Genomic DNA, 17136 nt, shown 5'->3' with positions numbered 1-17136 from the left:
AAAAGGACAGGAAGAGAGAGGAATACCCAGGCAAATTACAACTGCAGGTTCTAATGCCTTTCCCCAAACATCTGTTATTGGCAGCTGCCAGAGGGCTTCTGAAGCAGACTCAGCACAGAAATGCTTACACTACATATGGGAACACAGCCAAAGAAGGAAGCCGTGGGGCTACTTTTTAACTGTATAACACGTCACAGATCCAGCAGTAACTGCACAACTGTGGACAGAAACAAACCGTGTGAATTTTAGTCCTCTGGATTTCTTCTTTTAAAAACCCTAATTCCCCTGGACACAGTCCTATACAAACACAGCCTTGCCACCTGGAGCCTGAACTGGTTTTCTACTGCTTCAAGTGCACTGGAGGTTTGACTTTAAAGTGCAAGTGAAGTAACAAGTGACAGCAGCCTGCTCCTGTCCACGTGAATGTACCAGTCATCTACTGATTCACACCATATCCATCTTACTAAATAAGACAATCCTGCAGGTTATTTAAACATAGAGGGCTGTATTACACTGTGCAAATTGAGACCTTTTTAACTGGCCAGAAGCATTAAAAAAGTTACATACAATATAACAATATATTCGTGCACAGGTAACTTCAGCCTAAAAGAGTAGGCTAAAAAAGTGAGGCTAAGCTAAGATTTTGCTGCCACCAGGCCACTTTCTCTTCTGCCCCAGAAGAAAGTTTCTCAACTCCTCTTATGTCAGGACTAGCAATCACACAGCCACAGAGGGACATGACGCAGCTAAAAAGCAAGCCCTGTTCAGATTAACATGTGGTATGGTCACTGAAGGGACAGTGGAAACAGTGAGACAGGGGAGAACGTAAGACAAAACCTGTCTCACCAGTTTGGTTTAAGCCAATTGTTACTGTGTATCTTCAGGTAATTCACATCTGAGCCAGATACCAGCCTGCACTGCGTTGCTTTGCTTAATGAAAGCAAGCAGGTAGTTCTCTGCAAACAACTATAAGGGTTTTCAAATTCAAGGAGGGTCTGGAGGAAGAAGGCTGTTTTTAACCTGCAACAGTTACTTGGTAAGCTGTGAGTACCAGTGACCCATTGTGAGTGCATAATAGTTGCATGTTAACATTCTGCTCAGTTTCCAATTAAGACTGATGAAATGCAATTTTACTGCTTTTACATTTTATACAAGTGATTATAATGAGACAGTTTTCCTCACTTGATACTCAAGGATGAAAGTTGCAAGTAATTTTGACTTTTGGTGTAGCTTTTGGGCCTGAATGCATGTTCCAATGAGAAGACAACTGAAGCATGAGCAAGCAACCTACCAGCTGGCTTGATTTTTACCAGACACGATCATTTAACATGAGACAGTTGGACTCTTTTTCCTGGTTCTCCCTATATAACCCATACTGCTACTGAATCAAAGCAGTAAGGCTGGGTTGAGACTATAGATGGAGAAATACATTATTTAGAAGGTGCAATGACCAAATGTTATTATTTGCATTATACATGGTAACAAAAGTTAAGATTAAGCTGTAACAATAGGAAGGACCTTCATGTTACTCTCTGGCTTTGAAGCCAACACAGTCTAAAGCCTACAGTCTGCACACAAGATCACTTCAAGCCCTAGTAGGAAGTGATAATTACAAAGCTGCCAACACAAATTTACACCACAAAGTCTGCTGTTTGATTTTAATTGCCCTTTTGCTTTTAACAAGGAAGCACAGCAAAAATTGTTGCATTTAGCTTTGATATTAAAAATAGGCTTCTGTGCCTGTTGACGAGGTCAGAAGATCCCCAGCTATGCTGCTCTGGTCATTGTGAGCATGCATTCTTTTGGCTACATGCATCACAACAATTTACCTTACCCAAAATAAAGAGATGCAGTAATTCATGCAATATGCAAGTGTTTTGCAATGTCCTTTCCTTTAACCGGACATAAGGAAAACAGGAAAGACACATTACTGCCTGTGAGTCAGAAAGCCTGCACTAAGACACTATACACACAGTAGACTATCCCCCAGCCGCTACGAGTGCTTCTGTATGGATGCAGATGATAGTCTTGTGAGGGGTGCAATCCTACAAATTCCCCAATTTATAAAACAATTCCAATATATAATTACCATACAGCCAAATAATAATCTATTAATCTGTTCATTCAGCTGGACACTGGAACCTCTCTTTACTATCGACCACATATTGCCGTTCTAATCTAATGTCCTGTCATTTTTAAGTCACCTTTGTGCTGTTTCACTGTGCCTAGCTTAAAATTACTTAAATACAAGCTAACTGGGTGAAACTGAAAAAATGCAGGACAGTACTTGTTTTGCACACACATCCCAGATGGCACCAAACTGAAGGAGTAGCTATAACATGAACAGAATCCCACTTTCAGCCCAGATTTTTCAGAAACCTCCCTCAAGGGCTACTATCAATTAGAAACTACCCAAAAGACAAGTGGATGAGAATTCAAAAGAACAATGCACTAGGATGACAAAGGAAAGCAGCTAAACAGATAGCAACAGACAATACTAAAATTAAGTGATCCCCAAACAGCTGCGATACAGACAGAGATTGCCAGAGTAATAATATTTAATATATTAGCAGAGCATTACAATTATGAAATTAGACTTGCATCCTGCAAACGGAGTAACTGTTAAACCCAGGAGGATTCCTGGTGAGGTCAACAACTGTCCAAACCACCCCACTGTGGAACAGAAGCCCTCAATATTCCTCCTGAAAAGAAAAATACTAAACCTAACTTTGCCACTGTAATGGTACTCTCACCTAGGTCAATAGTATTAGGTTCCTAGCTAATGGTAACACTAGTTTTGGTTGCAGCTTGACAAATTATTCTTAGCAGAAACTCTTACTTCTCTCTGTGGGATTCATACCTGCTTTATAGCTTGTTGAAGTTTTTCCAGATTTATTTCTTTGGCTTCTTTTAGTAATGTCTTCTCATCCATCTTTAACATCGAAACTCTGTACTGGCACAGTTCCACCACAACTACATCAGGCTGCACGTCTTGTATTGTCTGAAAAAGATGAATTTATTTACACCAGTTTAGGAAGGATTAAAAAGAAATGCAGCTAATATCAACACTTCCGTGAGAAAAGGGACTTAATAAAAAGCACATTCCAGTAATCATTTTCAATTAAAAGAACAGTGAAAGAGTAAATAAGAGTTCCCCAAGTAACTATATATTGAGAAATATTTTAAGGAGGATAACAGTGAAATGCTTACATACTGACATTTCGGGACAGGGAGGTGCAAAATACATTATGCAGGGGAGGAGGAAATTAAAACTTGATGTTAAACATTCTACATTCACAAAGTTCCTTTGACCATACTCCGCAATTATTTGCAATTTGAGTTAAAATAAGCTTTATAAGAACTAGGGTTAATGATTCTGGCCCAAGATTCCTCCCCCTCTAGCTCCTGGAAAACAAAGCCTCTCTAAATTGCAGACTTTGCATGAGGTAGAGTATGAACTAGTTCCTACTTTCACTAGAGCTTCAGAACTATTTGCATCTTGAGAATGGAATCCAAATTTGGGATGGCATGGTTTTACAGCTTAGTATTACACACCCCAAGCGGAGAAAAGCTGTAAACTACAGCCTGTGTGCTAGGCTTTGCATTTTCTCACAGCATGTCCCCATCACAGCAACTATTACAACAACCACAGTATGCACTGTCAGCACGACGTGATGCTATACCGCAACAGGCAATGTAAGTTCCCTAGCCAGACTTCTACTTGTTACACTGGCACTGTAACTGCATTATTTAAGACAAATAAAAATATTTGAGATGGGAAAGCAATGTATTGCATCAAAAAATTATTAAGGTAATGCGTCTGCCTCCTAGCTCATGCCACAGCGCTGTTAGCCCTCCAACAGCTAATAAGAAAGAACAGAGTCTGGAGGTTACAGCACAGAACCAAGTCAAAGCTGGACTGCCTTCTACCTAATGCTAAATTGACAACATTATAAACATCCTGCCAAAGGGCTCCCACCTAGTATTTACCTTCACTACATCCTTTTTGCTGCTGTCACTAAAGTGGGCTGTTCCAACCACATATACTTTAGAACCATCCTCAGCATCAAGCTCAGTCACAGTGCTTGGTAAAGTAGGCTTTTTCTGCCTCTTCTTAATCTTCATCTCCAGGAGAATTTTAAATGCATCTGCATCAGCTATAAATGTAAAGAAAAGCAGAAAAGAAAAGCACACTTGACTATAAAGTGCAAGTAAGTAAAACAGAAAAAAATGTCACCACTGAACAGCAGAGCAGAGCTAAAAGGCCATTGATTTACCACTGTAATCTTACATTCAATTCTGAGGCTACATCATTGAGAGTGCCACCACTGGAGAGGCTGCCTCCAAGCATGGGTCTCAGTCCAGGTTTCCTACCCTGTGGACACTGGGACAGGTTGTCCACGCAGTTCAGTAAGGGAAAGAGAGAAGCTGTGTGGCAGGTGAGGTGGACAGAGAAGCAAAGAATACTTAGAAAAGGTATACACTAAATTGAAGGAAAAAAAAAAAAAAGAAGAGCATTTTTTAAATTCTAGAACAAAAGCATTCCCTTTTGGGATTTTACCTGTATAAAATAGCAACACAAGTACACTGGTGTGAATGTGCTGGTAAAGTCACCTGCACATATTGGCACATATAGGATACCTACAGTACCAGTCTTAGTCTTTTCTGTGATTAACACACCATGGATCAGTATACAATCGACAATTAAACCTTAAGAGGTATTCACGTCAGGAAACCAATCATTCTTCTCTACTTTTAACAATGAACTATTTACAACGGAATAGTACAACAGGAGTTTAGCCCATCTATGTCAAGCTTGCCATGGCAAATAGGAAGAGCTATCATGTCCATTACAATTGCTTGTTAAAGCCTCATTAACTGAGATAGAAGAGCTTCATTTCTGCATCAATGGGAAATACAATAACTTTCAGTAAATCATCTTTAAGCTGTAATGAATCTTAGGGAGAAAAAAAAAAAGCCATCAAGAGTTTTGTTTCCAACCAACTCTCTCTCTCTGGCAAGCTGCTGCACAAGTTAGCAGAGGTCTCAAGTGGTCCAGAAGCCTGGAATAAGATCATAATCCCAGGGAAAAAATAAAGGTTAGTGAACAGTTTGCAGGCAGGATGTCAAAGATGCACATAAATTACAGCCTCCTACCATACAATTCACTTAATGCATCAGGTTTAACTGTGTGGCTCTGGCCCCAGATCTGTCCCACAAATACTCATCTCAAGATTTCATGTCAAAACCAACACAAACCCAAACAAAAACCACAAAACAAAAGCCACCCTCCAACACCCTTCTTAGTTAGCATTTTAGTAGCCTACTACTTCATGGTCAATACCCAAGAATATGGTGTGCTGCAGTCAGTATGGTCTGATCTAAGACCATGCTCCTAAGGAAGGGTTGGGGAGAACTTATGGTAAAAGCAAGAAGAGGTAGAGCTGTTGCATTTGTAGCTCTCAGTCACATAATCATAAAAGTAGCCACAGCAGATCAACCGAAATCTACCTAAGCAAATATCCTCCCCCCACAATGGTCAAAAGTAGATATCTAAGGAAGAATATAAGAAATGGGAAGTGTGCACAACACCTTCTCCAAATACTCTCCTAGCCTAAGACCATTTATAGCTCAGATTCCGACAGTTGAAAGTGGTTTCTACGTATTCAGTAACCCTTAAAGGATTTAATCTCTATTCATTTTCAGGGCTTCACACCTCATACATATATTCAGAACTGGACTGAATAATGTTTCAGGTGAAGAAAAACTGCTGTATCAGTGCAGTACCAGATGTTATCATTCCTTGACATAATCAAAGAAAACATTCTCAGGAGCAGCTATGGTTTTTATTAAACCAACTTCCATATCTGGAGTAAAAAGCAGCATAAAAAATTAATCTGCTTCTTTAGGTCTGAATGGTTTTCCCATTGCTTAGTCAAGGCTCTGTTTGCTCCCATGATTGCTATTTCTGAAAGCTGCAGTCCTTAGGGATTATTGAGCAACTTCAACATTACAGCAATGTTGCTGTTACCAACTAATTCACCCTAAGGTGGTTCAGAGCTTAGTATTTGCCAGAAAGCACAATCTAAATGTTCCTATTGTTCATAATGAGCACCATGTGCATTAACATGACAACAGCGTATCACAAAACATAAAGCAAATCTTAAGAAGCTTTAGATTTTTCTCCTCCTGAGAAAGGACTGTCATTATCTGATCCTTGCCACTAAAAGGTAAGGACTGATGCTCTTCCTGGGCTTCACAAGACAGTTTTGGCTGGAATAATACTTCTATTCCTGAAGGCTTGGCTTTCATATCAAAATATCATGCTAGCAAGGGGAAAATATTCCACTTGGAACAAGTTATTCAACATCACAACACTAAATGCCAGAATGTTTAAGGAAATACATACTTATACATCTCTGGCTTAGAGAGCAAAAACTGAGCTTAAAACAATAGCCAAATAGATCTATTAAATCACAAGCCATTTACTTCCTTTTGAGAGCATGGGAGCACCAAACTGACAATTGATATGTTATTGCTCTTTCCAAATTTGGTTTACGCAACTGGGCTTTTCCACAAATCAAGAACAGATTAAGTCAGATATGACCTCACTCACATCTCCCTTGTGTGCCAACAGCCACATCCTTATTAGGAAAGGAAAAGGCATGGATGTTCAGTTTAATAAACTTCCAATGTGATACACCCTCCCCAGTCAAACCAGAAACATACTGATATTCTGCGATACACTTGATGTTTCCTTTGGGCCATCTTCTGGTGCATCAGAGGAAGACATTGGATCTGCAGCAGCCTGTATGAAACAAATTCAAAAAGAGGCTGGGAATTATAATGAAATGCTTTAATACATCTTTCCCCTTGTGAGTCTGCTCAATTTGAACCTACGTATAATATTCAAGCAAGTAAATAATTTAAGCAGTGTGAACAGTTCAAAACATCTGTGGTTTTACAACTGTTTTTCTCCTAGCTGGGTAAGTATGAGGAATAACATATTAAAAACTATTACATGCCTATTTTAGAAGATAATATTTATACCTGGCATGGCATTAAAAACCAAAATCTGATTCTAGAATAAAAAGAACGAGTTTATCTCTAACACTACTACAGCAGTATATTTCTGTGCTGGAAGCCAAAATGTGCACTGATTATTATAACACCATCGCCATTTATAAGATGGCATACTTGACTCAACTATCGGTAAGCATTAGTCTGCCAAGAGTCTGACAAAGTTAATCAGTTCTCACAAGAATACACACATCCATTCTAGAAGAGTCTGCTCAAGTATTTTATTCTCTTGGAATATTTACAATACACACACCCAACTTAAAGTTAATGGGTATGTTGGCTTTACATATACCATATATCAGAAATCAAAGTCAAAAGGATGCAAAGCATCTGCCTAGTTTTGCTCTCTGAAGCATCAGACAGTAATTTAAAAGATTCCCAAGGCCTGACTTGGGATTAATATTAAATATTATCACTAGAAGTACATGAGTCAGGTCATTGGTTAACAAAACTTTTCTTATTTTTAACTAACAGGCAGGCTTTAAAACCCATGCATAGAACTGAAACAATCCCAGTCATTCAGACTATGTCATCCATGTCAAAAAGGCAGGATTAATGCAGAAGAGAGTTAAGAATCAGGGAAAGCTCAACTCTAAACTGTCTTTAGGCAGCAATATTAATTCAAAGTTGAATCAGGATGATCACTGGGAGAATCTGGAATTCTTGAACACATTAAGTCAAAAAGTTAGACAGGATGTGAATCTACCATCATTCAAGTGCTTTCCAAATGAAAGTCAGTATTAATGAGTCAGCAAGCAAGCAGCCAAGCTTTCCTGAAGGATGTCAGATTTTGAGCTAGAACCACTGGTTTATTTACTTTGTACTTAACCTGGTGAGATTTAAAACAGGACTGTACATAGAACATCCAACTGTTAAAAGCTTTCAATAAGAGCAATTAATTTCTTCTTGCATTCCATTACGTCAAACAGTAATTTTCAGACAATAACTCCTGGTGTCTTACCTTGGCCCCACTGAAGGCAAGGCAAAACTTACCACACATTTCACAGAGTAAGACCAAAAAGTACAACAGCTTTACAGTGCAAAGTTTAAAACATTCACAGTCACATATTACCCATTCACTACAACGCAGAAGTCTGTTCAGTGACAACTGCAAACTGCAATTATACTGCAAATGCAATTACATTCACAAATATAATTTAACACCAGCTCAGCTTTTGATCACAACATATGGCTTGACTTTACTGCTTGCATACGTAACTCTAGTCACAAAAATATTTTGGAAAAATCTATCCATCTGTAACATATGGAATTAATCCTGTCACTTATGCTGGCTTTGTCATCACAACAACATCGCAGTGGGAAAAGCACTAAGCACCACATTAAGTCTGCCGTTCCTTTCTTCATTTTTTAATTAACAGGACACAGGAACCAGCATTCTTTTGGCTCATAATGAAACATTCCTGAGCTTCACCACAAAAAGGTTTTGAAATACACGGATGTGAAAGGAGACAAGGAAGAACCTAAATGTGGCAAAAAAAATAGCACTTTAGCCCCCCACCCCATTTTAAAAGGGGTCTCACACGGGTGGTCTCAGCCCTCAGACTTCGCAGGCTTTCCCTGAGGATGAGTGGAAGAACCTGGCTGACTGAGAGTCTCAACTGTCCCTGCAGTTGTACTGAAAAACAAACTTCAGCTCCAAGCCATACCTCAGGCTGTTGCTCCTCTTGTATCCCTGCAGCGTAGGCTTATTTTCACCAATCACACAAGAACTGCAAGAAGTAAACGGAATGGAAGAGTATTAAAAATTTATAACTCAGAATATTTGTTTAAGAACTGTAGGGGATGGGGGGAGAGCCAGTAATGTCTCTACGATCTTAATGAAAGTTGAAGTACTAAAAGCAGCAAACTGAAGATGCAAAAACGCCACCTTGTCAACTCTGCTGCTGTTAACCACCCCACCCCCCAACAATAGGATATAATTAGCCTGTTTCAACCCAGTTCTTGAGTTGGCTCTAAATCAAGAGCATAGTCCTGGTCTCACACACACTGCGCATCTCTTGATAAACACGGGTGGATTTCATGGGAACTCAGAATTTGTGCTTTTGCTGTCTCAGATTCTACAAAAATGCCTTTTCCCTCCAGATCGCTCGTAAGTAATAGAAGATACAAGATGGCTGCCAAAAAGGTTTCAGCAACAGCAAAAAACTTGCTCTACTACATTAATAGTGCTGTCTTGTCCAAACAAACTACAGCAAGACAATTTTTTGGCAAATTTTAGGAATCTTCCACATTTACAGGATTTCACTGCTCCAAGGAATAGGAGAGCAGTTGCGGTCTTAATACGCAACTAGAGAGCCACACACATTGTTATTTGATCTGCATCATGTTATTATGTATATATTTACAAATATGCCAGGGTCAGAACATCAGCAGGATTATGTGTGAAAAACCCTGGGAAGTGTGGTTTCAAATGCTTAATGGTTTCCATCTCCCGATTTTAATAGACCTTCTTCCACTCATATTGTTCAAGTCCAGAAGCTCTCCCTGAAGGTGGCAGAGTGGTGTGATTTGACTTTGATGGTACTCCAAGGGGATTGCACAAGACGCTGAACACATGACTTTGTGCTCAGTCTTCTTATTCTCACTGCTATCCCACTAAAAGCAAAGCACTCCAAGAAAGCACTGCTTCTTCACTACAGTCCTTTGGCTTACCTCCCTCTAACCTGTTTCACAGCACATGTGAGGTCTGCTTGATTTTATTAGGCTGGAGATCAATCCTGACCACATTTGCTGCTCTGCTTCAAAGAGACGAGGGATAAGTCAGGCTCCTGCCTTACACCCAGGAGGCTGGAGGCAAATTGGCTGGGTGCTGGCATAGTCCAGCACACGATGGCAAAAGCTCCCATTTCCCCAAATGCAACACTCTGCATGCTGGTTTTTAGCCTTTGTTTTCAAGTGAGTTGTTTTGCTTTCTAGCTTTGCTTAAAATACATTTCTATAAAAAGAACATTTGCATGGGAAGTGTGAAGGTATGGAGGGACTTCAGCAATTCATGCCTTGAAGTTGTCCACTGCTAGTGACCAGCCAGCGAACTGGAGATCACAGCTGCAGGCTGGGCAAGAGAAACATGGAGTGGCCAGAAGTGTAGCTTCTGTGGGCTCCTTGGAGCAAAATCCCCATAAAACCCAACAGAGCCTCATGACCCAAGCAGGCATCAGCTACAGATGCAGCTCCCAAGCTGCAGGTTAAATACCTTGTTAAAACAAGAACTACACACTGCAAACACTCCAAGAGGTTCAGCAACAAACTGTTTATTCAAAAACAGGCAACAAAAGTACTCCACTGGTTTTGCTATGATGCATAATTCAAAACCAGGACCGTGCCTTCCCGCTTTCTGAGGGGTCAAGTCAAGGGAACTTGGATGTGTGAGTAAGCTAAAATGGCAGATGAAGCTGAACTGCTCTTTTCTGCTTCAGTGTTTCCAGGCTTTACATGTGGTGTGGACAGCTCTAAATAAGCACAGCAGAAGGAAACCCTTGCTCTGAGACATGCAACCTGAATGCGACCTGGCAGCTCACTAACACCTCAGCCAGCCTGACCAGGAGCTGCCTGGTGGCATTGTGTGCTTAAGTGAATCCAACACCTGTTTTCATCCTCTCCTGCCTCTGACAAACTGGTTTAACTATTTGTTGACTTGTGCAGTAAACCAGACTGGAAAGCAGATTCAGGTTAAAAAATAACCTTATCAAGGCATTACAAGCTCAGACAATCAAACTGCTGCAGGAACAACTGTTGACAGTATGAACTGGAGATGCTGAAGCCAACACTGGCCTCTGAGAAAATATTTGTCTAACTACAGCATCAGTCAGGGGTATGCCAGTACCCTGATGCTGAGCTCTGGGCTTGGTTCTCAATTGTTTTATGTGCAAAATACCAGTGTTTTTTCTGCCAGTACATCAACTAGCCCTAAATACAAACCAAAGTTGTAAGCTTGCTGAATGTCTGCTGGGGTTTGAAAACATGTCTCTTATCTATGGGAATGCTCTTAAAAATAGCGAACTGCAAGTTTCAGTTAAAGGACAGACTTCTACACAGAAGCACCAAGTGATTTCTTTTCCACCAAGTCACATTTTAGAAAATCTCATCCCATTCTCCCCAAACGACGTTTCTGATATTGGAGCAAGAGAGATCTTCAATGAAGTTTACCCATGCCGACTTGTTTCTGGATTTAATCCCCCACCTCTTTGAACATGCCCACGAATTCCAGTTATTCAGTTAACATTAAGAATATCTTATAACTGGTTGCCAACAGTAAACAAACTCAGCTGAACAACTGTCATGAAAAGCTGCATGTGTTCAAACTCTTGTTTAGTGTGAGTGACAAAAAGCACAAAACACACACGTCAACAGAGTAAAGACAAGGCTGGCTGCTCAGCTGGCCAGCATCCTCATCAACAACATAGGAAAAAGTACATACATCCTGGGAACTAGTCAAATATCTTGGACTCCAAGAAGACCAAGCTCATCCATGTGGAAAAGTCACCATCCTGTACATCTGCGTATTCACAGAAGAACCACGATACTCGATATAGTAATCCTGAAACCTCTGAAGAAGGACTGAACATGACTCGCTGTTATACAGATAAAAGGAACCGAAGCATAAGAATCTGTACGCATTTCCTCTCACTGTATCCAACAGCAAGAAAAGGTGCTGATCTAGATCAATTCCTGACAAGCATCAAGGCAACTTGAATCACAGCGTTTCCAAATATGTTAGAGCTTGTTTTTTTTCAGCCTTGCATTTATTTATTTAAATAAAGTTCAGCTTCCTAAAGAAATGAGACAAGGTAATAAGGCAGAGCTTCTTTGTGCTTGCTAAACCTTAGGTGAATTTTAAACAAACTTGGCAGGGAGATGAGTCTCTGTCATTCTGAGATGAAATGCAGAGCACTGCAAAGATTACTGAAGATTACAGGGGGTGGTACACATGCATGTGAAAAAGAGGTCAGCAGAACCTGCCAGGGAACAGAAGGAAATTCAGCCCCTAGTTGTAAAGCCATTGGCAAAAGAAGCTGTTCAGACAATTACGGTGTTCCATTATACATATACCACAACATCTCATAACCTCAAGTCCTACTTACAACGGAACTTGGCCCAAACATGCGAAACTAATCAAATCCCTCTCCTCCAGCTACATCAAAGGCATGCAAGAGGCCCTCAGGAGATAAATCGCATACTGAAAATCTCGGCTATGACAGTGCATTTCTTTCAGGCAAACTGGGAGACGCAGCTTTCTAAGCACTCATAAAGATCAGAGATTAGAAAGTATTGCTGTTCTCTAATCTGCCAGGAGACTGTCTTGATCCGGAGTTCACTCTTCCTGCCCAGAGTGCTGCCAAGAAAATTCCTGGAGAAGAAACAAGGAGTCTGGCTCCTTATGATCCAGCAAGAGCAGGTTCTGCCTCTGGAATTTTCTTGAAAGGACTCCTTGATGACTGAATCCCAATTCAGTCCCCAATTCAATCACCTTTTTCCCCATCAAGTGGAATACTTGTTCTTGCTTCATCTTTGCTAGTCTAAGGGAGCCTGCCATTCACTGGGTGATTAAAAATTGTTCTTTATGTGTACCCATATGAACAAATTAAGCCCTTCCCCCAGCTCTCAAGATACCTAGGCAACCAAACAGGAATTTTTGAGACCACCCAATGAACTGCAAGCCTGAAATTTAGCCATTATTCATCTCACTGATATTCACCTATTTCCTTTCAAGGTCTTCTTGTCCTGACAGCACATGCAGGGCAACCATTCACACCCACAACAGCACTGTGGAAAAGGGGCTATATTTTTCTCCTACACTTTGGGGATTATTCTCTTCCCCTCAACACAAATTCAGAAAGGAACACACAGGTAAGTGCAACACCTTCTAGCAAGGCTTACCCTACACAGTGGCTGACAAAAGCAGTGCGAGAAAAACCTCCCTGCCGTGCTATTTGACATCAGTCCTCCAGCTTTCCTAATGCAGAACAGTTTCAGCAGAGCTTCCTCTTTGGGTGAAATCTTCTCATAAACCACTGGCTCACTTTTCACACTGCGTAGTCTTAGCTGACCAAAATGTTTCAGTTCTAGCTGCATATTTAGGCATCTGAAACTGAGCTTGCCGTCTTAAGGACGCAAGAGGCACACTCACAAGTCAGGGGTTCTAGCAAGGCAAGTTACAGGCACTAGAACACGAGCTACCACTGAAGAACAAATGTCCTTTCTTGTTTTATTTCAATAAGGTGATTCAGTCAGAAAATCCAAGCACACCACAGTGGGTAGACAGGTATCCTCCTACAGCATGGCTGAACTTCTTCCTTTATTATCTTGTTTAAATTTGCCTCCTTCAGACAGCGAGTGATTCAGTTGAATCAATAACAAAAAAAAGCTCTCATGCCATACCTATATCAAACAGACTCAGCTGTTCTTTAAAAATACTTTTATTGAATGTTTTCTTCCTTTGGAGCTATACAGAAATTTAGAAGCAGCACTTGCTATCTTTAACATGTTGACACTGCAAGAGAGAAATAAAGTTCTACTAATTGCTCCGTATTTTCTACGCGCTGCACACACATCAGAAAAACTAGTAAGAAGCTAGGAGTCATACTGTTTCACCTCTTATTGAAACAGAAAGTCAATTTTTGTGCTTGACCCCTCCCCCGGATCTGAGTATATGCATTACTGCTTTCCACAGTTACAACATTCACTAGTGTTGAAGAAGGTATGAACAACTGTCATACTCAGAGTCTTAACCATGCAGCCTCTGAGATAAGTTTGTATGTACTTCTGTCTTTCACAAATAAGGAACTGAGGTGAATGAATACTTCAATACATCTAGAAACCTGACCTCTGGTATCTAAACAAATAGTCAGGAGGCTGCTGGAGCTTTCAAAGCATTTCAATTTTGTCATGTGCACTGTCCTTTGTTTTCAATCATTGGCCCTTTGGAAGATCTCTCCATACCTCCTCCCCCAAGACAGCACTTCCTCACAGTACCTGCCAACATACCTCATCCTTGTTCCTTTAGAGTCATTGTGGGAAGGACAAGAGGTAGGCTGAGGACTTGAATTTGATTCAAGGTCTTTAATTATCAAGTGGGTGTTCTCCTGTGAGAACACAGCACAGCTCACACAGGTCATGCCACAACTGAACCAGAACTGACCCGTGCTGTATGTAAGCCAGAGGCACACACAAACAGCTATTTTGTGATGAGCCTTCTGACCCAGCACTCCAGCAACAGCATCCCTGGCCAGAATACAGCCTCAGTCTGCTCAGCGTGAGATGCAGCAATAAAAATTTACTTACACCCACATGCACTAAATGTGCCATGCTCCTTTAATACTCTAAACCTGCAATTTCTCTAGCAATGGTTATTCAGTTTAGCTGGCACAGCATAAGCATATATCATACTTACCAATTAACAGGACTTACTTTATGTAAACAGAAGAGGCATATTAGTACTTCAAAAAATTAAAGACACAACTGTTCTCCCACTGAAAAACCATTGTATTTTTTACCCATTGTCTGGAATACCTAACAAAGTACCTTCCATGCCTACCATTTAACCTCCAAGAAGGTAAAAATCAAATCAACAGATACTCACTTAAGTCTCAGCACTGCCCTCTGCAATGGTATTTAAGGTTGATGAGGCTTTTTCCATGATTCTGCACAGAAACCTCACAAGTATTTACAAACAACCAGCTCCAAATGGTGTCTCTCCTTTGCTGACAGACTGCTTATACTCTGAAGGATGCATCAGTTGAAACCTGCCAATTAATGCAGCAGCCACAAATTCAGAAATTGGAATATATTTCAAAACCCTCACCAAGGTGACCTACTCTATATATTGCACGTATCTCTTTGACACAACCCACGCCTTTCAAACTTAACTGAGCAACTGGTTCTGTGATCACAGATAGTTGTAGATTGTGGCTCTGGTTTCTCATGACTCAGAAGTTCATAAACTCCAAAACACATATTTCTTTTTTCTTTACCCTGTGAGCATCAGCAAGATGTTCCTGCAACACAAACTGTGCTGATGTATGCAGCCTAAACTCAGAGACCTACACTCTGTAGCCAACATTCATTTGCATACTTCGGAAGTTAAAAAAGTCACAGACAACTAAATTAATTTTGTGAGAAAGGAGGTGTTGGAACATGAGAATATCTGGCCTGGGACAACAATGCACTGAGAGCACAGTCACCTTTATCAGTGGAACACAAGATGGCATTCTCATATATGTTTTGGTTTTTGACATTATTGCTATTACATTGATTAGGGATACTAAAAGAAATGAGTAAGCATGAGGTGAATCAGGATGCTAACACACAGCAGAATTGAGAACAAACAACAGGCTAAATCCTTACGTTTTAAGAGGCTGTAAAGAGGTTGCTATATTTAGAAACATGGGACAGAAAGACCAAAGTGATGTGGCCCAAAGTCAGGCCAGCTACTCAGAAACTCACTCTGTTTTAGAACCTACATAACTACCCAAGCCACATTCCTATTTTATTTCAACATAAATCACATGAATTCAGGGATGATTTGGAACCAAAATACTTTTACAACTCTCCTGCGATCAGGAGTTTGGGGTAAGATACCCACTCAGCACATCTCTCTCCAGGCCATTAAAAGCTATGAACCAAATGATACTTCTGATGCTGGGTAACCCTCTCCAAAACACTCCTAAGTAGAGCAACAGCAAAAGAGCACACAGCTGCTGCATACACAGTTTCTATGGAGTTCTGCAAGACTTGCTATTATCTGTTCACTACCTACAAGCAGCCAGCAAAGGAGATGGGTAGAGAAGTTCTGCCATGGACAACTAACTATTGGCTTGTAAGATATCTGACTGTGGTCCACAGAATTGCTGCAGAACTCCATATACACAATTATTCCACGCGTCAATGGCTGTCTGCTGATGCACGCAGAAGCTGGGTCTCAGGAGTACTGGCAGACACTCGCATTCATTCCTTTTGTTATGAACACTTTTAAATGCAACCCTTATGATGGCAAAATTGGGATTTTGTAAGACAAAATTCTGCCCAACTGTCAAACGCATTATTTACAGTGCTCTTCTGCCTGCGCCTTCGACTGCTAGCCTCCAGACAGTAGCAGGGAACAAGCTGATCTCTCTGAAAATCATACAGCCATCACAGAAGCTGAAAACATTGTTACACTACACGGGTGCACATGCTGGCAGCAGGCAAAGACACACAGCCCTGATGTGGCAGGGACCTGAAGACAGAGGGTCATGTTTCAAGACAGAGCTAACAAGAGACAAAGCTCCAGGAAAGCAAGCCTATTCCAGCCTGCTGGCCTGCAGACACAGAAGCCAGAGGTTAGCGCTGACCATTCAGTGCTACAGACGCACACCAACCAGGAAAGTTGTCCTGCATGCTACTCCATCCAGCTGCACCACTCATTTAATGTGTGGAACACCCTGCACCTGACAAGCTCAGTAGTTTAAAAAAAAAGGTATTCCCCTCAAAAGTTCATCCCTATTTCCATTCCTGTCTGCTGCCCTCTAAAGAAATGAGAGAATCCCTCAACAACTCCTGATCCTGGTTCCTCACACAGGCCTTCTTTATCAGTTACCCTGTAACTACCTGTCTTATCACCCTTCCAAAGGATGGCTCCCAGTTGTGCAACACACCAGATACGTGTCCTGCCTGGGCAGGACCAGGAACCAGATGTACTGCACAGGTGACTGGAGACCTTCAACTTCATCAGCATTCGTATTGCTGCTAAGCTGTGGTGCAGACTCTTGCTCCCTCCTGCAAGTGTGCACACCCTTCCTGCACAGAGACACAGCCCTCAACACATGTGCCCAGCGTTGCCTGTCCTTACAGACAAGGTTATTTTGCAGACAGCCTGCAGGGATTAACTACATGAAAACATGAACCCCTAGAGCTCCAGTGTAGTCTCTCCTACAGCTTGGTACATGGTGTCATCAGGACACTTAAATGCTGTGTGTGGACATGCAAAGCCTCTGCATCTCAATCAAACTGCACAGCATATCAGCTAAAGGCAGGATAGGGCTAGGAAGGAGGCAGGAG

General features: G+C 41.1%; 1 protein-coding gene across 5 annotated transcripts in view; it reads right to left on the bottom strand.

The window, feature by feature from the left end:
• The window catches only part of TRABD (TraB domain containing), a 35306-nt gene that overhangs the window by 15510 nt on the left and 2660 nt on the right, over positions 1–17136 (bottom strand). The window contains exons 1-5 of one of the 5 annotated variants that reach the window (XM_062634231.1): positions 9754–9861; positions 8748–8810; positions 6730–6808; positions 3991–4157; positions 2861–3001 (exon numbers count right to left, since the gene is read on the bottom strand). In XM_062634231.1, the coding sequence (XP_062490215.1) occupies positions 2861–3001; positions 3991–4157; positions 6730–6793 (372 nt within the window). In that variant the 5' untranslated portion in view covers positions 6794–6808; positions 8748–8810; positions 9754–9861. Of the gene's footprint in view, positions 1–2860; positions 3002–3990; positions 4158–4291; positions 4429–6729; positions 6809–8747; positions 8811–9753; positions 9862–17136 lie in introns of those variants that run through there. The other 4 variants (XM_062634230.1, XM_062634232.1, XM_062634233.1 and 1 more) reach the window with 4 other exon arrangements.

This window comes from Pezoporus occidentalis, unplaced genomic scaffold (assembly GCF_034315485.1).
Source record: "Pezoporus occidentalis ecotype Australia unplaced genomic scaffold, CSIRO_AGI_Poc_V1 ctg42, whole genome shotgun sequence".
NCBI lineage: Eukaryota > Metazoa > Chordata > Aves > Psittaciformes > Psittacidae > Pezoporus > Pezoporus occidentalis.
This window is presented reverse-complemented; position numbering and strand designations above follow the sequence as displayed.